At 53.5% G+C, this 18712-nt stretch overlaps 8 protein-coding genes across 8 annotated transcripts; 5 read left to right on the top strand and 3 right to left on the bottom strand.

Annotated features, from left to right (window-relative positions):
• The first annotated feature begins 373 nt into the window (after nucleotides 1-373).
• On the top strand, nucleotides 374-1102 carry BBK36DRAFT_1136515 (hypothetical protein). Its single transcript, XM_024893005.1, is given in 4 exon segments — nucleotides 374-502; nucleotides 537-848; nucleotides 910-914; nucleotides 932-1102. The coding sequence occupies 1 exon segment, from the start codon at nucleotides 542-544 to the stop codon at nucleotides 782-784; it is 243 nt and encodes an 80-aa protein (XP_024745985.1). The 5' UTR covers nucleotides 374-502; nucleotides 537-541; the 3' UTR covers nucleotides 785-848; nucleotides 910-914; nucleotides 932-1102.
• Nucleotides 1103-1807: 705 nt separating this feature from the next.
• Nucleotides 1808-2975, bottom strand: BBK36DRAFT_1184692 (glycoside hydrolase family 75 protein; the record flags this gene model as incomplete). The annotated part of the gene is made up of 3 exons (XM_024896408.1): nucleotides 1808-2356; nucleotides 2418-2749; nucleotides 2810-2975. 3 exons carry the CDS (start codon nucleotides 2973-2975, stop codon nucleotides 1808-1810), a joined length of 1047 nt encoding a protein of 348 aa, XP_024745984.1.
• A 2715-nt stretch (nucleotides 2976-5690) lies between these two features.
• BBK36DRAFT_8242 (polysaccharide lyase family 7 protein) lies at nucleotides 5691-6443 on the bottom strand (the record flags this gene model as incomplete). Its single annotated transcript, XM_024898566.1, has 1 exon — nucleotides 5691-6443. The coding sequence occupies one exon, from the start codon at nucleotides 6441-6443 to the stop codon at nucleotides 5691-5693; it is 753 nt and encodes a 250-aa protein (XP_024745983.1).
• Nucleotides 6444-8656: 2213 nt separating this feature from the next.
• Nucleotides 8657-9302, top strand: BBK36DRAFT_1184687 (hypothetical protein). The gene is made up of 2 exons (XM_024896407.1): nucleotides 8657-8845; nucleotides 9029-9302. Exons 1-2 carry the CDS (start codon nucleotides 8765-8767, stop codon nucleotides 9182-9184), a joined length of 237 nt encoding a protein of 78 aa, XP_024745982.1. The 5' UTR covers nucleotides 8657-8764; the 3' UTR covers nucleotides 9185-9302.
• Nucleotides 9303-9574: 272 nt separating this feature from the next.
• BBK36DRAFT_8241 (rho3 protein) lies at nucleotides 9575-10610 on the top strand (the record flags this gene model as incomplete). The annotated part of the gene is made up of 5 exons (XM_024898565.1): nucleotides 9575-9625; nucleotides 9717-9766; nucleotides 9903-9952; nucleotides 10059-10148; nucleotides 10231-10610. The coding sequence occupies 5 exons, from the start codon at nucleotides 9575-9577 to the stop codon at nucleotides 10608-10610; spliced, it is 621 nt and encodes a 206-aa protein (XP_024745981.1).
• A 1305-nt stretch (nucleotides 10611-11915) lies between these two features.
• On the top strand, nucleotides 11916-12437 carry BBK36DRAFT_1128472 (hypothetical protein; the record flags this gene model as incomplete). Its single annotated transcript, XM_024891617.1, has 1 exon — nucleotides 11916-12437. The coding sequence occupies one exon, from the start codon at nucleotides 11916-11918 to the stop codon at nucleotides 12435-12437; it is 522 nt and encodes a 173-aa protein (XP_024745980.1).
• Nucleotides 12438-13187: 750 nt separating this feature from the next.
• Nucleotides 13188-15857, top strand: BBK36DRAFT_1128946 (glycoside hydrolase family 3 protein; the record flags this gene model as incomplete). The annotated part of the gene is made up of 1 exon (XM_024891688.1): nucleotides 13188-15857. One exon carries the CDS (start codon nucleotides 13188-13190, stop codon nucleotides 15855-15857), a length of 2670 nt encoding a protein of 889 aa, XP_024745979.1.
• A 124-nt stretch (nucleotides 15858-15981) lies between these two features.
• Nucleotides 15982-17173, bottom strand: BBK36DRAFT_1184673 (1-aminocyclopropane-1-carboxylate; the record flags this gene model as incomplete). The annotated part of the gene is made up of 2 exons (XM_024896406.1): nucleotides 15982-16881; nucleotides 16986-17173. The coding sequence occupies 2 exons, from the start codon at nucleotides 17171-17173 to the stop codon at nucleotides 15990-15992; spliced, it is 1080 nt and encodes a 359-aa protein (XP_024745978.1). The 3' UTR covers nucleotides 15982-15989.
• Between the last annotated feature and the right edge of the window lie 1539 nt (nucleotides 17174-18712).

Here is an 18712-nt window from a genome sequence, read left to right as displayed (position 1 = left end):
CAAGATCGCCATTCCTCCATCGTGACGCCTCATTGCAGCTCACCTGAGCAAAGACCCTCCTTTTGATCTCCCTCACGTTCCAGTCCTCTCCCATCATCCAACCAAACCATCACCTTCAACGTTCTTAGCACCAAACAAGCTTCCTCAAGAGCGCAAATGAGGCTTTAGCGCCTGACCACCCGTAACACCAGCCACCTGCCCGATTGGGCGGCCTGTCGGCACATCTTTCGGTCAAAATGGATATTGTATGCATCCCGCACGAACCTGCTTGGAGCAGGAGGACAAACCTGGGGTATGAGCCAGCCCGTCCCCTGTCGAATGAGGTTCGAAGGACGGCAAACATGAACGCTTGGCTCTCTCCCCTTGCGATAGTGCTGCTACGTCGGCCTAGTATATAGGAGGCAGTGCTTCTCTCCCCAGACTCGCTCTCGATCTCTCCCCGGATTTGCACTGCTCTCATCTTGTTCTCGAACACTCAAGACTCGACTATCCTTCAGCTCATCACCAACTCACTCATCTCAACAACCTTCAAAAAGTCACCATGAAGACCGCCGCCTTCATCGCCGTCGCCCTCTCCGGCCTCGCCCTCGCCGCGCCCACCGTCCAGCACGCCGGCCAGGAGTGGAAGGACCTGAGCCACCTCAAGTACGCCAACTCGAAGCCCATCGCCCTCGCAGACTCCAAGGCGGAGAAGCGCGCCGCCGCGGCCGTCCCCGTCAAGGACAACCGCAACCTGCACTACTCCAACGACAGGCCCATTGCCAAGAAGCCCGCTTCGGCATAAGAGCTTCGTTACGGATCGTGAGGGGGGCTTTTTCCTTCTTGTATATAAAACGACCTTTTTTACGGTATGCTGAATCATTCCCACCTTATGGGCTGTTGCTTTTGTATGGCGTTGGGGGCTTTGACTGACATGGAACGTGTAGATGACACCACATTGTATTTAACGCTTTGCGTATCGGGCTGTTGATACCGATTCGTCGCTGTCGGTTGTACATATTGGTGGCGGCGACGATGATTCCGATGCGTTGAGATGTGGGTGTATATATGACTCGCAATGTATATATGAAATGCATGATTTGCTCTGCCAATGCCTACATTGTTGCTTTACTTCGCTGACCCTGTGACTTGCTGTACTGTGTGCAACATGGTTGACTGAATCAGCGTAGCTACTATCCCTATTCTAAGCGAGTGAACCCGTGCCTTGTAGGATATTCGCTGGTTAAAATTGTAGGGGCCGGGCTGCAGTACAGATTCGGAACGTGATCCGATGTTCTGTTTGGCCGAGGCGACGGTGCGGATACTGGGGGTATTGTTTGTTTCATGAAGTCGTTAATGCCTCACAACTCGTTTACTTTCAACAGTTATTGAAGTGATCTGGAATGACTGCGGGATCTCCGGTTCATAATCCTTTCCCTTCATGGTAACGGCAGACTTAACTTCGATGTTGCCATCAAGGTGCAAGGGACTAAGACGGGAAGCATGTCACTCAACGGCAACTAAGTGAATACCCAGTGCTTGAGCAAAGAAAGACAAAGTCGGGATGAGAGTCAACGAGTGCTTTCTTTAAGCCACGGTACTTGTATTCCGCAACGCTGTCATAAAAAGCTATGTACAATTGACGGCCATGGGTAAACCGCCCACATACAGATATATACACCAATGCAAACAACATCAGCCTGCTGGAGATTCCTTCACCCATACTCCATCACAGGGCTACCATGTCAAGCCCCAAAGCGAAGCGTCAGCTCATCGACACTTGCTGAAACTCCCGCTTCACAGGTACCACCTCTTCAAAACCCTAGCTTCAATTGTCCGGGTCAACAGCGCACACCTTGGAAATGCAGGCCAAATCATCAGAGCAATCGTCGTCGCTCTTGCAAGACGCTCCCGCACAGTGTCCCTCCCACGAACAGCTGGTAGGGGGAGGAGGGGGAGGAGATGTTGACCCACCGCTGCCACACTTGCCGCTGTTGCAAGTCAAGTCATCAGAGCAGTCGTCGTCGCTGCCGCAAGAAGCACCGGCGCAGTGACCCTCCCATGAGCAGTTGGTGGGAGGGGGAGGGGGAGGAGGAGGGGTGCTGCCTCCAGAGCTGCCGATACGGGCAACCAGCTGGTCACCGAGGGCGCCCAGGGACGACTCAAAGGCCGAGAAAGAGGAGGCCGCCCAGTTGGCTCCGTTGGCGCCGGGCACGGCGTCCTGTCCGGTGAAGGCAATGTACAGCACGTCGTTCGGGTCGTGGGCAGCGTTGCCGTTGACGGCGTTTCCGTAACAGGCGCGGCCGAGAGAGTCGGAGACCTCGCCGACCAGGGGAGGGCCGTCGTCGCCGTTGGTGTCGCCCCAGACGCCGTAGAACTTCAATCACGTTAGTTGCGAGCCCATCTTCCACAGAGGAGAAACTGTTCATGGTGCTCACCATCTGGTTGCCGCAGACAACGGCAACAATCGAGAGAGGCTCAACGCCAACCGACTGGGGATCAAAGGTGACGTAGCCGCTCTTGCTGCCCTCGTTGCCCAGCACGACGAACGAGTGCACGTAGGCGTTGAGGTCCTTGATGCCCTTCTTGTAGCTGGCGACGGTGTCCTTGAAGCTGGTCTCGCTCTGCGTGTCCTGCGAGCTGTCGCAGCTGCCGTCACCTGTGCCGAGAGCACCGTCGCAGTCAATGTCCATGTTGACCAGGTTGCCGTTGGTGCCCTGGAGGTACATGATGCGGTAGTCGTTCAGGTGGTCACCGCAGTAGGAGAAGTCTGAATCAGACATGTTAGTCTCATCATCCTGGAACCTTGATCATTTCGTCAAGTACGCACTCTTGGAATCACCCTCTTGGCTGTAGAAGCCGCCCTTGAGAATGTTCTTGCATTGGCCCTGAGCTCGAATCGAGTTGTACAGGCTCTGTACATTGGACGGAATCTGGCGAGCCAGAGCGGGCGAGGCCGCAAGGGCAGCAAGCAAGAGGGTATCGAAGCTGCGCATCTTGACTTTGGTGGAGGACTTGGGGTGATGGTGAACTGTCTCTTGGCTCCAACGGGGGAAGCAGAGACGCTTTATATAAAAATCGGCGTCCATGAAAGCATCACCTACTCGTGCAGGTAAGCGCATGGATGCCCTCGTGGGAAGTCGATTTAGAGCCGCCACTCCGATGTTCCGCACCTTGTATACGAGGTCTCTCCATGCTAGCAGGCTCTATTCGAGTGGATGCTCCGAGCCACGACCAGAGATTCCGTCGCCCGTTCAAGCATTGAAGTTCCTTGGTATTTTGCCGTACTAGTCAGCGCCTCCTCCTTCCTCAACCCCTGCGCTAAAGATAATCCAGAACAATCGGCTTTCACTTCAACACGATGTCTATGTACCGAGTATTACTCAACGCTGCTGCTGCTATGTACTTTGGTCCGCTGTGTTCTGTTTGGCCACCCCTGGGTTCTCATGCTAGTCGGTAACGTTAATAAGAGGCTTACATGTCTATCTATCCAGCTGCCTCTTTCGTCAACCCGGGGCGAGACCTACTGCACGATGAAGGACAAGTCGAGTATAGTACTTCCTACGAAGTAATGTCTCGCGACAAAGAGATCTCGCTCAGTAGACAAGGAATACAATTTATTTGTATTTTATGTATGTATATGCGGCCACATCGTGAGATCATCAGCTTATGGGTTAGCCAGGAGAGTTAATTGGTGGGCAGACAAATGCAATCCTGCGATGGAAGCAAATCCTCTAGCCTGCACAAGGCAGCTGAAGAGACTCGATGATCGGACGTCCATCAGCGGGAAGCCGGATTTTATTCCGCTTCAATCTGATTTACCACGCGCCCACTAACTCGAACATCTCACGGCAGATGCCCTGCTATTCTCTGGAGAGGACGGGACACTAAAATCGCCAAAAGCTTAGCCAAGTGAATCGCCCGCCCTTCTTTCGACCTTGCGTCAAGAGGAGCATGAAAGCGAGAGAATTGATGCTCAGTGTCCTACATGTTCCTATCGTGCAAACTTTGTCTGGGGATTTGTTTGCATATTGCCCTCGCGAGTCCATCCAATGTCTGGATGAACAGGCATGGTTCTTCGCAGATCTTACAACCCCCTTTGAGACGCCCCGTGAAAATCAGCGGGCCTTCCAACACAGCAATGGCACCCTCCTCTCATTTCAAGAGTTCCGTCTCAAAACTCATGTGGAGAAGCTGAAAGCTGAGAGGATCTCCGTCCCTGGCTAGATGCAGTCTAGCAGGGGGTCTTCGATGCTTGACAGGGAGAGAGCCTGGACTCGGGCGACACCGAAGCGCTTGTTCGCTCACTCCATCGTTGCCTCTATGTGCTACTTGACTACCTACCTCGACCTTTTCCACCAATGGTGCCCGATATGCAGGAAGGGGAGGCCAGACACTTCAACTTTGTCTTTTATTGAAGTTGTTGCTGCGATGGAGCAAGGGTTCTGGCATGCGGGCTGGGCATGGAACTCGGCACAGTAGCCGGTGGGGTGCCTGCACTATGTATCATTCTCCTGTTGTCAGTTGTCATTGCAATGAGATGAGTGCAGATTCACAGTGTAGTTTATCTAACTCTATTTACAACCATATGTGCTAGACAGTACCTATATTTCGTCTGTTATCCATTGTGCTTCTCGCCTCTCACCAACCCTCGGGTAAGCAGATTAGCTGTTTTTCTTCCTGCGGCGACCATTGTCCGTAATGGGATGCCTCGGCACCATTGCGCATGATTGAGCTTCCAGACCTGGAAAGCGTCAACACGATACGAGCTTTAAGACAAATAGTAAAAAGGTGTCCACCGGATCTCAAGCAGGTACGAGCATGCAGGCATCTCTCAATGCAGACAAGTCATCTCCAATACTACGCACAAAGCTGCCTGTTCTGTCGGCAGATGTTCAAGTCCTGGCTCATCGTATCATTGCTGTTGCTACGGGACACTAAGTTGGAAGCTCACATATACGAACAGAAAGACAGATGCATCAACTCCGTTGGAATCACGATCGAGCCTTTTATTGGTATCATAACCTTCATTGGAGGACTCATTGACGATATTGCTCTGGGGCTTAAATATCCACCAATAACACACATCCCAAGGCGAGTTGGAAGCAAGGCGTCTAAAGTTGCATCGACTGCGAATCCTGCGAATCCACAGGCATAAAGAGTGACTTCATAGCTGAGCAACACATTTCCCGAAGCAAGCTCATGTGGATTACATGAGTCCCGTTTGAGGCGTAGTACCCGGGCGATCAAGACTCAGAGAAGTAATAGTCAATCCCTCGCAGGCGCCCGATACTACCTCAGGTTCCTGGATGACGCTCCTCCGAGAAGGAGTACGATCAATTAGTGTGCAAATGATAGGAGACGACCGGCTAGCAGCCAGCATTAGTCCAATCGGCATTTATTTCACTACAACCTATCCGGCGGCTTACACGTGGGTTATGATATTGTAAGTGTGCTGGTCTTGATGGCTTGAATCAAGGACACTATAAGACTGGGCAAAATGAAGAATTGAGAGCCCATGTATGTCTATCTATTGTCTATGTACAACAACTGCCGCATTTACTGTGACTTCAAAGCCTCGTATCCTTTGTGTTCCCTCTATGTACCAGCCGTCCAATACTTGATCCAAAAGCTTCCTCCAGAATATTGGCCCAGCAAGTTCTCTTCATCCATCATCAATCCCCTACCACCGTAGCCAAGTCTGTCTAGACCTAAGCGTGCACAACGGCAATAGACTGAATATGCACCTCTGAAGTGATAGCAGTCTTGCCCTGGTTGTAGTTGCCGCTCTTAAAGTAGCAGTTGGGAGTGCCCCAGCTAAAGGTATCAAGTTTCGTCTCCTTTCCGTTAATCGAGATGCTCAGTACCTCGTCGGAATACGACATTACATAGGTAAAGTACGTGCCCAGAGGCACGCTTCCGAGCTTGGTGATGGCCTGACCTCCGCTGGGGCCCTGCTTGACACCAACGGTGATGTCGCCCTTGGGGCTGTAGTACATCTCCGCAAGAGGCTTGCTGGCCGCCGCAGCAAAGACCTGGCCAATGGCCGTACCATGAGAGCCGTCATCAGCCTGGACCACCTTCATGGTGACGGTGAGCGTGTTGGTTCCGGACGGGGCCCAATCCGTGTTCTGACCAGTCGCGGGGTCGACTTCGCGCAGCTCGGTGCGGCAGTGCTCGCTGCCAGAGGTGGTGGCACAGCCGGTCTGGTCCGGGTTACCGGGAGCCGTGAGAATGAGCTCACCATTGCTCTGGTCGGTGAAGAACGTGGGGCCGGTGAAGCCATTGCAGCCTTGAAGGTCTTTGCTCTTGATGGTGTCGACTTTGCCGGGGCTGCCGGTGGGAAGCTGGAGGCTCCAGAGGCTGAGGTCAAAGTTGCCTCCTGGAGCGCAGCTTGGGTCCAGGGCGAGGACAGTCGTGATAGGTAGGAGAGAGAGGAGGCCGATAATGGACTTGGGAGCCATTGTGAATAGGGATGAAAAGATTGTTGTTCTGTAGAGGTTTTCTTGTGTAGTTGTGAGTCCAAAGCGTCGGCTAGGATTGTGATTGGGTCCGTTTTGTTGAGTCCTTCAACTCCAACTGTTCACAATTCGCTGTCTCTTCTTATACTTGATCAAGACATACGAGCTTCGTCTGTGCTCGGTGTTCAACAGCAGATGTTCTACGGCACTCTTACTTTGTTCTCAACTCAAAGTAACATCCTTCAGAGTCATTCTACTCTTTTTCCACCAATTGCAGTAATTCCTCGTTGAAACAGCAGATCAATTCCATATTTGAGAATCCAGGCGAAACGCCTTCTGATTCAGGTAGCAAAACATTGCAGCGCAAAACCAGTGATACAGCTATCGTATAGCACCATGGCACTTGTCTCAGCGCTTGCTCTGCACCATGTGTCAATGAGAATCCCCGCGCCAGCAGCGCCCAGCAACACGGCTCAGACTTTGGGCGGATATCCTACCGCGGTCCACGCATGCATGCAACTCAAGTTTGAGTCAGGCTTTAATCCCCCGCGATGTCACGGCGGCGGGATCAACCGTCAGATCCAGCCAGCCTGCTTCCGCAGCCGCCACGACGGTCAAACTGCCCATTGGTGGGATTTTAAAGTCACGGCTATCGAATTCTCTGCAGAAGCGTTACCACAATGTGTGCGAGATGACCTGCGAAGGATTCATAGTCAAGCATTGACGCAGCTAGATCGCCAGCCAGTGATAGAATGTCTGTGTTAACCTTATCTTCGATTACCGGTTTAGGCAATTCCTCTGGTAGCTGACATCAATTCAATATTCACTACAACTACACCACGCTCTCTCGGTTCGAGACGTTTCCAGTATAAAAAGTACATAAGCCGTTTGTTCTGACACGATGTACGTCGAGGCGAGCTATCAGTTGACGCTTTGTTTCATCCATTCATTATGCAGATACTAGTATTCTCGTGCCAATCTTGTCGACCTTTCGTAACAGCATCACCACCGTTGAAGTAGCCAACTCACCTGGCGTAGGTTGGGCTATTAGAGAAGATGCAAGCATTTGCTGACATACACCATCTCCGAGTACTCCCCAGGGTATGTTCTCGATCTGATACTGATGAGAAAATGTTACCTCGACGGGTAATTGTATGATCAGCTCTTGACGAATTGTGGCTACCCTGCATCAAACGTATAAGGTCATTAGATTACTACTACATATTCAAGCCCAATCCAATATGCGTACTTTCGGGCACAGCGAGCGAAGAAGCACAGCTGCAATAGAGTTCCAGCCTACGATCCCTAGATCGCCATGTCATGCATTTAGCGACAGAGGTTGAATGTCGCTAACAATAAGCGAAATATGACCGTCGCTATTGTTACCTGTGCGAGCTCGAGACAAGGGGCAGTGTTGCCCTCAGCAGTACGAGTACATCGGCACTTGGTACGTGCTCTTCTGAGGTAAAACCGCTGAGCCGGTAAGGCGCAAACCTTACACCATGGAGATTGTTTTCTGGAGCACTTCTGGAAGTTTTCCACATATCAGGGTCTCCTGGCCCTTGGAAGGGCCACTGTCATGGTGGAAATGTTTGGCTTTGTTCGAAAAGATCAGCAGCCTTTGTTATTGGTCTGAGAAGATTACGACATGAAGATCCAGTATATGGACGTCGATGCCATCTTACATCGTAATGGGGCTGCTGAATCTGAAGGTCCAACAAAGGGGAAAAATCCCCTACAAGGAGCATCTGAATCACGAGACGGACAATGTGTGAGGATGAAGTCGTGGACATGGAATTAAAACAAGTTGCCATCTCCGTGGTCTCGAATGGGCCTAGCGCATGAAGGTGCTGACAAAGGCAGGTAGCGTGCATATGTACACAGGTTGTCTGTTGGCAACGGAATCACTGAAGATGGCCTAAGTCAAGTGACAAGTTATGATACCACGGGTGACTGGTCAACCGAATCGTAGACTTTCTTCAACAGCTCGCTTGAAGCTCACCTGATGCAGCGGTGGAAAGTCTATCTGTGGTCATGGAGAGTTTCACACACATGCCAGTCCTGATGCATGACTAAGCCCGAACCTTGCCCCGAAGTTTGATTAAGGGCCAGCTCATCAAAGCTTGGAAGGTACGCGAGCGAAGCCGTACCAAAGTCATAATCTTCACACGGTCCTTTAATGTACTGCCTCGTCCACTTGGAAGTCCAGATCCCAAGACAACAACAGCAACAACAACAGCCCAGACGCTGGCGATGCGCTGGTGCCTCGGCGCTTATGCCAGCCAGTGGTCTAATTGAACCTTAATGGTGGCAGTGCGGGATTGATGGCGATTGATGAATGGCCGCCCCTCATTGCGGACGGACTGTATAGCCGCCAGGCTGAGCTGCTAACGTCGACTAGGAGTGTGAGATTCAGATTGGTTCCTGACTACGTGATCCATGGATGAGCGTTGCATTGCAGGTGAGTGAGCGGCTGTGATTGTACCTTGGATGCGTGAGGCAGAGTCGAACAGAAAGTTTTCTAGGCAAGGTATTCTAGGTAGTTGCAGTAGTAAGATATCAACAGTTGCTTGTAGAAGCACTTCCAGTTGGCGTCTCGTCTGCATCTCCCTTCGCTTCCACTGCAGTCGACTTCCGAGCTTGTTTGCTCTGCTACCGGCACTGTGCTGGCAAGTACCAACATCGAGAAATTAAAATTCAAGGCCGCCAAAGCGAGCACCCGCGCTAGTCCGGGCCGGGCTTAGGCGCCCGCTGATTCGACGCTTCTGCAGAGCCCGATGCTATAAACAGCGTCAATCGTGTGCATTTTACCCACTTGTCCGGTCCCGCTGCTCTCATTTGCACCGACTGAGGTGACTTTTGCATCTCTCGCTCGCTCTTCTTGCGTCCTCGTTCTCCTGCTCCTCCTCACCTCTGCCTCTGCCTCCGCCTCTCTCTCTCTCCGCCTCGACCGACTCCTCCAGCCTCACGCTCAGCCTCAGCCTTTCGACCTCTTGCGACGCGTCATCGTTTCCTCCCGCCGACCGCTCGCGATAAAACCTCCAAGTCATCCATCAACCACGACTTGGATCCTCTGCGATCGCTCGGCTCGGTAGTGCAACCTTGAAGCCAAATCAGACCATCGACCCGCGGCAATGCCTCTCTGCGGCGGCTCCAAGACGGTGCAGCGCAAGCTGGTTCTTCTGTGCGTTGGCCGACCCGCGACCCCCAGCCGCTTTTGCACTTCATCAATTCATCGCTTTCAAGCAGCTAACCGGTGTTTTATCTGACGATAGGGGCGATGGTGCCAGCGGAAAGACGTCGCTGCTCAACGTCTTCACAAGAGGGTTTGTCGCCCACTCACTCATGCCCCCAGCCTTGCGTTCCGCTTTCGCTTCCTCGTCGGCAACATCGTTTACGCCCGACTTGCGATCAATCGAAGCCATGACATGACTCCCCCGGCTCTGACACCTTGCCTAATAGTTACTTTCCTACCGTCTACGAACCCACCGTCTTCGAAAATTACGTCCACGGTACGCCATTGCTGCTTCGCCCCTCTTTTCGCCTACGATTGAAGGAAGAAAGAAAGAGAAGATAGGCGACTTGAAAGAGAGACGAAGCTAACCATCAATTGCGCAGACATCTTTGTCGACAACGTCCACATCGAGCTCTCCCTCTGGGATACGGCGGGACAGGAGGAATTCGATCGACTGCGATCGCTCTCCTACGGTACGACCTCCAACCTCTAGCGCTCAGCTCAACACCACCCCACATTCCTTGACAGCTGCTGACGTTGCATGCCCGCGCACAGATGACACCGACTTGATCGTGCTCTGTTACTCGGTCGATAGCAAAGACTCGCTAGAGAACGTCGAATCCAAGTGGGTCGGGGAGATTGCCGACAACTGCCCCGGCGTCAAGCTGGTCCTCGTCGCCCTCAAGTGCGACCTGCGCCAGCAAGAGGACGACGAGCCCGAGGAGGCGCCAGCCGACGGCAACGCACAGCGCGAGAAGCCGCCCACAATTTCCTACGACGAGGGCCTCGAGGTCGCCAAGCGGATAGGCGCCTCACGCTACCTGGAGTGCTCAGCCATGAAGAACCGAGGTGTCAACGAGGCCTTTACAGAGGCGGCCCGCGTAGCGCTGAGCGTCAAGAAGGAGAGGGAAGACAACAAGTGCACAATCATGTAAAAGTGCTGTTGTAGCTTCCGTTCCCCGGTTTCTGTCCGGGTTCTCTTCTTGATACCCCCACGATGTGCCTTGCAGACGGCTGCCCAACGCTGCGTCCAAGAAAGAGGCCATCATTTTTCAAGCAACGACGCCTTCCTTTTCAACCTTTCTTATTTCACTCGTCTCTTGCTTCTTCTTTCTTTTCCCCTTTCCTATTTGTTGGTCTCTTCCGAGCTACACTGTTACCTGAACCATCTACCATGGACCTTCACCGTACATATTTCGATTGCGGCAATGACCGATTTGCGGGTTTCTACTTTTTGTTTTAATTTTCCGGAGTGAAGGAGCTGATAAAATCGGAAGGGGGATTAATTCGATACAACAAGCGCGCTCATAGAGCGTATACCTGACGCAGACTAGACTTTCTCGTCATACTTTCTCCTTTAGTCTTTGGTCTTTTCGTTGTTTGTCCTCTTTACAAGAGCTCTATACACTACAGGGGAGGGGCCTTTGCTTGTGTCTTAGACCAGGATCGAATGCTAACGTTTCGTTTGTCTAACTGGTGTGGTGTGTGACGTACCATCCATAAGGCGTGGCTACTACCTATAAGCTGTTGAGACATGACGCTGTCAACGTGAATGCGTGAATGGACAATGCACCGAGTGCCAGGTCCAGAGTAGCACACACACACACGCGCGCAGGCACACACATGAAGAGTCTCGGAGGAAGATTCTATGCGTTCTGTTTAGCTCTATTCTTAGTAAGCATCTCGATGCAACTTCCCAGCTGCGATCCTCAACCCTTGCCCGTCTGCTCATTAGCCTGTCGCAACCAAGTCGTGATGCCGTCCAGTCCAAGGCCTCTGCGCTCAGCCGCACGCAAGCCAGATAATGCATAAATTAAACCTTTCATCACCGTCTGCACATCCATCGTCACGCTCGGTACGTGATTGGTTGCCCTTGTCGTTGGCAGGACGGATGTTTGCTGCGGCGCGAAATCGCTACACCAGGATTTGACGTCACAGCGTGGCGATGGTGCGATGATCGCTCGAGGGATCGGGCAAACAGGTTTGTGCTGGGACGAGCGCAACTTCGTCATCAGGGAAGCCGTAAAGGAGGGAGGAATAGATAGAAATAAAAAGAGGTGGATGATACAAGACGCCCTGTTGATGATTTTGTATTCAGTTGATTCATTGCACAATAACAACGACAAAGAAAAGGCTTACTATTTGTCTTACACTTACACAAGCGCTTCACACCACATATCGCCACTTCTTCAGAACCACAACTTCAACTTATACCCATACATACACTACAAACCACCAACATGCCCTTCTTCAGCCGCAGTGAACCCTCCCCCGAGCCCGTCTACCACCCGGAGCCGGCCGAGCAGCCGCCCTCGCGCAAGCACAGCCTCTTCCACCGCAACCGCGACCGCGACGTCTCCCCCCTGTCGTCCCAGCGCGCCGGCTCCGTCGCCAGCTCCTCCGGCGGGAACCCCGGCGCCGTCAACAACTCGGGCGGCCTGTTCCGGCACAGCACCGACAGCTCGGCGGGCAGCAGCGGGCGCCGGCGCGGGCTGTTCGGCCACCGGGACAATGTCGGTGGCAGCGGGGCGCTGGACCCGAGCATCGTGCAGGCGAGGGAGCATGTGATGCAGGCCGAGGCCGCCGAGGTGGAGGCCGACCGGGCGCTGGGCGAGGCGCGGATGAGGGTGAGGGCCGCCAAGGACCATGTTTGGAGGTTGGAGGAGGAGGCTAAGGAGGAGGCGAGGAGGGCCAAGCTTAAGCAGGAGCAGGCTCGGGAGGTGTCGAAGCGAGGAAGAGGCCTTGGACGTGAGTTTTCATGATGCACTTGTGTGATAACTTGTGTGATGTATTTGCTGACATGGAGTGTAGGCCACGGCTTGTAAATGCTTATTGATTTGACGGTTGTATACCCATGATACGAGCTATACCCCTGGGATTGGATGTACGATGGACGAGTGTACGAGGAATGAAGGAGCTTGTTGGCTTATAATGCGCCGCGTTTGGTGTTTACGCAAGACTGTAACTGTACTAGTATTGTAATACTACCCGTGTTAGTCTTTCCTTTGTTTGAGAAAAAAAAAAAAAAAAAACAATTTCGTTAGTTGATACGCATCCTTCACACGATTTCTGGTGATAATCATTGCGACCTGTATCTCGAGTCCTGTAGGAGTACAATAGTACATTGTCTCGTGTGAGCCGACAGATCAGTGGACACAAATGACGCAACAACAATCGGGCTCTTGATGCCCATCTTGACTCTTTCAACTTTCTCTGACTCGTCCATCATCACCTGCACAAAACAACTCAAATCTGGGCGCAATTGATGCATTTGACGCAGCTGGCTGCACACACTCGCTCACTCATCAAGCCCAATGGCGTCAGAGCGCGATCCCGCCAAAGAGGGTCTCCTGCGCGACGAGGATGAAGTCAACTCCGACGACGACCTCGACCTGGACGAGCTGAACCCTGCGGGCAAGCATGGTGATGCCTTCGCTTCGTCCGCGAGAGCCCGTGAATCCTCTCCATTAAACCGCTCCAAGAAGCGAGGCATTCCCGGCCGCCTGTCATGGATGCTCCCCCACCGGATGCGCAAGAGCAGGTGCTGCATCGCTGTGCTCGCAGTCATCGCCATTATCATCGCGCTGCTTGCCGCAGCCGGCGCCTTCGGATACAAGAAGCTCAAGATCACTCCCCTCGACGGAAAGTCTCCGCCGTGGTATCCAACGCCCAGAGGCGGCTCCGTGCGCCAATGGGCCGACAGCTACCAGAAGGCCGCCGAGATGGTGGCCAGGATGACGCTTCCGGAAAAAGTCAACATCACCACCGGCACAGGCTGGAGCATGGGGCTTGCGGTGGGAAACACGGCGCCGGCCTCGCTCGTGGGCTTCCCGGCGCTCGCGCTGCAAGACGGACCGCTGGGCATTCGCTTCGCCGACAATGCGACGGCTCTCCCGGCGGGCGTGACGGTGGGCGCAACGTGGAACAGGCGCTTGATGTACGAGCACGGCAGGGTTCACGCGCTCGAGGCTCGAGGCAAGGGCATCAACGTGCTCCTGGGCCCAGTCGTCGGGCCCCTCGGCAGGATGCCTGCTGGCGGGCGCAACTGGGAGGGCTTTGGCGCGGATCCCTATCTTCAGGGCGTCGCGGGCTATGAGACCATCAAAGGCATCCAGGACCAGGGAGTCATGGCGACCATCAAGCACTTTGTTGCCAACGAGCAGGAGCATTTCCGTCAGGCCTGGGAATGGGTGCTGCCAAACGCCCTCTCGTCCAACATTGACGACCGGACCATGCATGAGATTTATGCCTGGCCATTTGGCGATGCCGTCAAGGCCGGGGTGGCCAGCGTCATGTGCTCCTACAACATGGTGAACAATTCGTACGCTTGCGGAAACTCCAAGCTGCTCAATGGCATTCTCAAGGACGAGCTGGGGTTTCAGGGCTTCGTCATGTCCGACTGGCTGGCGCAGCGATCAGGCGTGGGCAGTGCCCTTGCTGGCCTGGACATGAGCATGCCGGGCGATGGCTTGCGCTGGCAGGATGGCAATTCTCTCTGGGGTCCCAATCTGTCGCGTGCTGTCTTGAACGGCTCGTTGCCGCTCGAAAGGCTCAATGATATGGTTGCTCGTATTGTGGCTGCGTGGTATCAGCTTGGTCAAGACGACGAGAAACTGTTTGACAGTAAGGGGCCCAATTTCTCGTCATGGACCAACGACAGAATGGGCGTCACAGCACCCGGCAGTTCGTCGCCCCAGGAAAAGGTTGTCGTCAATAAGTATGTCAATGTTCAGGCCAATCACTCCATCTTGGCTCGTCAGATTGCCGCGGAGGGCACCGTTCTCTTGAAAAACGAGGGAGCCCTCCCCCTCAGCTTCGATGGCCGACTGGGCGGGGGTGGCTCAAACTCCACCAAGCGAGAGGGCCAAGTACGAATAGGCATCTTCGGAGAAGACGCTGGGCCTGGGAAAGGACCCAACTATTGCGAGGACCGGTCGTGCAATCAAGGTACCTTGGCATCTGGCTGGGGAAGCGGCGCTGTCGAGTTTCCCTACCTGGTGTCGCCCATTGAAGCGCTGCGAAAGAAGTTCAACAAGGACAAGGTCAAGCTCACCGAGCATCTGAAGAATGACGGACTGAACACAGACGTCATTAAAGATCAGGACATTTGCATGGTCTTTATCAACTCGGACTCGGGGGAGGGCTACCGCGCATGGGATGGAGTTCGCGGTGACCGCAACGACCTCAAGCCGCAGAAAGGAGGCTTGGCACTGGTTACCCACGTTGGGCTCAACTGCGGCAACGGTTCAGGGACAACCATTGTCATTCTGCACTCCGTCGGACCCGTGGTCGTGGACCCATGGATCGATACCCCCAGTATCAAGGCGCTGATTTCCGCAAATTTGCCCGGCCAGGAGAGCGGAAATGCCCTCGCGAGCATCATTTTCGGAGAGGAAAATCCTAGCGGCAAGTTGCCTTATACCGTTGGAAGGTCCCTCAGCGATTACGGACCTGGTGGCCAGGTTATGTATCTGCCCAACGGCGCCGTCCCTCAGCAAGATTTTAGCGAGGGCCTCTACATCGATTACAGACATTTCGACAAGTTCGAGATTGAGCCGCGGTACGAGTTCGGGTTCGGACTCTCATACACCACTTTTGACTACAAGAATCTCAAGATCACGGAGACGAAGCCGAGGTCGCCGCTGCCGGATGAGCGGCCCGCTCCGGAGGTTGAGCCCCCGAGCTTTGACACCGCCATTCCGAAACCTGAAGAGGCATTGTTCCCAGCGGGCATCCGCAGACTCAAGAATTACATATATCCGTACATTGATTCGGTAAAGGACGTCAAAGAAGGCAAATACCCCTATCCCGACGGCTACGACAAAGAGCAACCCCTATCCGGCGCTGGAGGTGGTGAGGGCGGCAACCCCTCGCTCTGGGAATCCCACGTAACGGTATCCGTGGAAGTGACCAACACGGGCGAACTCGGCGGAAAGGCCGTGCCCCAGCTGTACCTCTCCTATCCCGCATTAGAAACGGTCGACTTCCCCGTTAGGGTCCTGCGCGGATTCGACAAGGTGTACATTGAAAAGGGCGAGACGAAGACGGTGGAATTCTCGCTGACGAGGAGAGACTTGAGCTACTGGGATGTGGAAAGGCAGAATTGGGTAATTCCGGAGGGAGAGTATACGTTTGCTGTTGGTGAAAGCTCGCGAGATTTGCGGGTTTCGGGGACGTGGTGATTTGACTGCGTTGGAAGAAGAAGTATGAAGAGTGCTTGTACAGAAACATGAGGCATCATAGATGGATATATTGACCAAGATTGCGATTTCTACTTCAATTTCCTTCCAGTCCTTGGACCAAGCACAAGCACATCATATCGACGAATACGCATTCAACGCCAATTGTCCTCCCAGATGCGCATACAGCACATTTCCCCCCTCAATCTCACCCCCTCGAATCAACGCCATCGTCCCCGCCAGACTCTTGCCCTCATAGACAGGATCCGTGATAAACGCCTCCGTCCTCGCCCCAAACCTGATGGCCTCGACCGTCGCCTCGTCCGGAAGGCCATATATCCCCGCATTGAACCTCTCATCCAGCTCCACGTCTTCCTCCGTAACATCCCCCTCCTCAAGTCCAATCTTCACAGCAGTGAATTTCGCGATACGCAAGACCTGCGAAAACGTCTCCTTGGGCTTCCCCGAAGCATCAATCCCTACGATCCTCCTCTTACGCGAACCGAGGTGTTCCTGGGCCAATTTGAAGCCGGCAATCATGCCCGCCATAGTCGACCCCGTCACGGCACATACAACAATCGTATCGAAGAACACGCCCATCTCCTTCTCCTGCGCTTCCACTTCAAAAGCCCATCGCGCGAAGCCGAGTCCTCCCAGCGGATGATCGGATGCCCCGGCGGGTATGTAATAGGGCTTCTTCCCTTTGCTTTCCAGCTCTGCTTTGAGGTTCGCGAGAGTGGGTTTGTGCTCGATGCCGAACGAGGGAATGGCTGGTTCGACGCGGACGTCGCCGCCCATGAGGCGGGAAAGCTGGATGTTGCCTACTTTTTCGTAGTTTGGGTCCAATGAGGAGGAGGTAGAAGGAGAGGTTGGAGAGGAAGAAGGGACCCAGTGCTCTTGGACGGTGGCGGCGGCGAGGCCGAGGGCTGCGGCGACGGCGGTGACGGCGCGGGTGTGGTTGGACTGGATTCCGCCGATAGAGACGAGGGTGTCACTCCCTTGGGCGAGGGCATCCGCAGCGAGATACCTGCCAACAACGCCATCGTCAGTATGGGGGGGATGAGATGGATACCAGAAGCGATGATAGAGAAGAGAGGACGAAAAGGGGGGTGGGGGGAGAGAATAGCATACTCCAGCTTACGAACTTTATTGCCTCCAAAGGCGAGACCCGAGTTGCAGTCCTCGCGCTTGGCGTAGACGTTGACTTTCCCGCCGAGGGCGGCGGAGATGCGAGGGAGGTGCTGGATGGGGGAGGGGCCGAAGAGGAGTGGTTGGCGGGGGATGCTTGCGAAGGGCGAGGGGAGGGTGATTTCGGCCATGCTGCTGGGTGTTTTGCGTTGCTTTCAGAGCGGAGCTTTCTTGATGTGAGGTTTAATGGTTTGGGGAGGATGATAGCTACGTTGTTTGAGGAGGGTGTGATGCTTGATATATATGGTAGGCAACGTATCGAGAGTCGATATCGTCGATAATCGGATGTCCTGACCTCGGTAATCCAGCTTTTCAAATACCGATGTCGGATGCTCAAGGTGAATGACCTTCCATGATTGAAACATTGGAGCATCTCGCTAAGCAGACACATGTATGGGATAAACACCCAGCTGTAACAACCCGCACTCACACACACATGCAGCCAAGACACAGCCCTCCCCGTTCAAACATCCTGCCCGGCCCATGATTGGCACAATCCTTTGATCTAGAAATCTTGGAGATCGTCCCTGCTATTCTTTGGGGGTAAATTATGCTGACTTTGTGGTGTATTCTGGGGATAGTGCGTGTGATGTTGTGGTTGGAGGGCGCGGAGGTTGTTGGAGGGCGTGGTGCGGATAGAGGCGGCTTTGTTAGATGGAGGGGGGAGATAACAGGATGATAAGGAAGGAAATTGAAGTTGATACGATGAGATGATGGTGTGATGGTTCTTGGCTTTGATGGGTGATGGCGATGGACGTGATGGTTATTACAAGTACTGCTCGGGGTATGGGTAGTTCAGGTTGCGTACCTATATACGATAGATCCTGACAAAGCTCCAATCGTCCTTGGTGCTTCCAACGGCAAACACTACCTTATACTCTTCCCACTTAAGGTATATAGAGCATTGCACTATACATGTTTACAGACATTTGCAGGTATGAGCACGTACCCGAAGTGTTTCAAGGACGGAGACGACGTAAGTCCCAAGGATTAATCAGATAGGATAGACAGCAACGATCAGTCAGCATCAGGCTGCTGTAGAATACATCGAAGGTCATGTCATGCAGTTGGGAGAACCCGCATGGATACTCTCGAGTTATCATGCAGCGACGGGCAGTATATATACATAGCACGTACTTGGCCATTCAATTCCCTTATAGACCCTATACTACCTAACCTACATCTTCCACGACCAGCATCCAGCGCTCTCATCATCTCGAGCTTACCTAATCCTCCGACTCCCTTGAGCGATCCTTGTCTCCAACATCTTGACTCAGTTACTCAGTCACTCGAGCATGATAACCAATCAGGCCTTACCTATTGGATTTGCTGCCTCTCCCACCCGACTCCTCTTCAGGCACACACCTTTTCCTGGTACTGAAGCAACCCATAGCGTCAGACCCGCCCCCGATCGGTCCGTGCCGCTGACCAGCACCAACGAGAGCCTCAGCTTACATGGACTCTGAGCTCTGTTCCACTTGGATAGTACCTTAGGTAGAGGATGTACTGTAGGGCGAGGTATCTCTAATCAGTTGAAGCAATTGAAGAGCGCGAATCGCCTCAAGGGTTCAAACGTATGAAATGAAGTATACGGGCATCAGTGACTGTACCGTGTGTCCCGTCATCGCCTGCATCTCGCCAGGGCCTCAAGCTGCCCAGCTCCAAGGTCC

This window comes from Trichoderma citrinoviride (assembly GCF_003025115.1).
Source record: "Trichoderma citrinoviride strain TUCIM 6016 unplaced genomic scaffold BBK36scaffold_16, whole genome shotgun sequence".
Lineage (NCBI taxonomy): Eukaryota > Fungi > Ascomycota > Sordariomycetes > Hypocreales > Hypocreaceae > Trichoderma > Trichoderma citrinoviride.
This window is presented reverse-complemented; position numbering and strand designations above follow the sequence as displayed.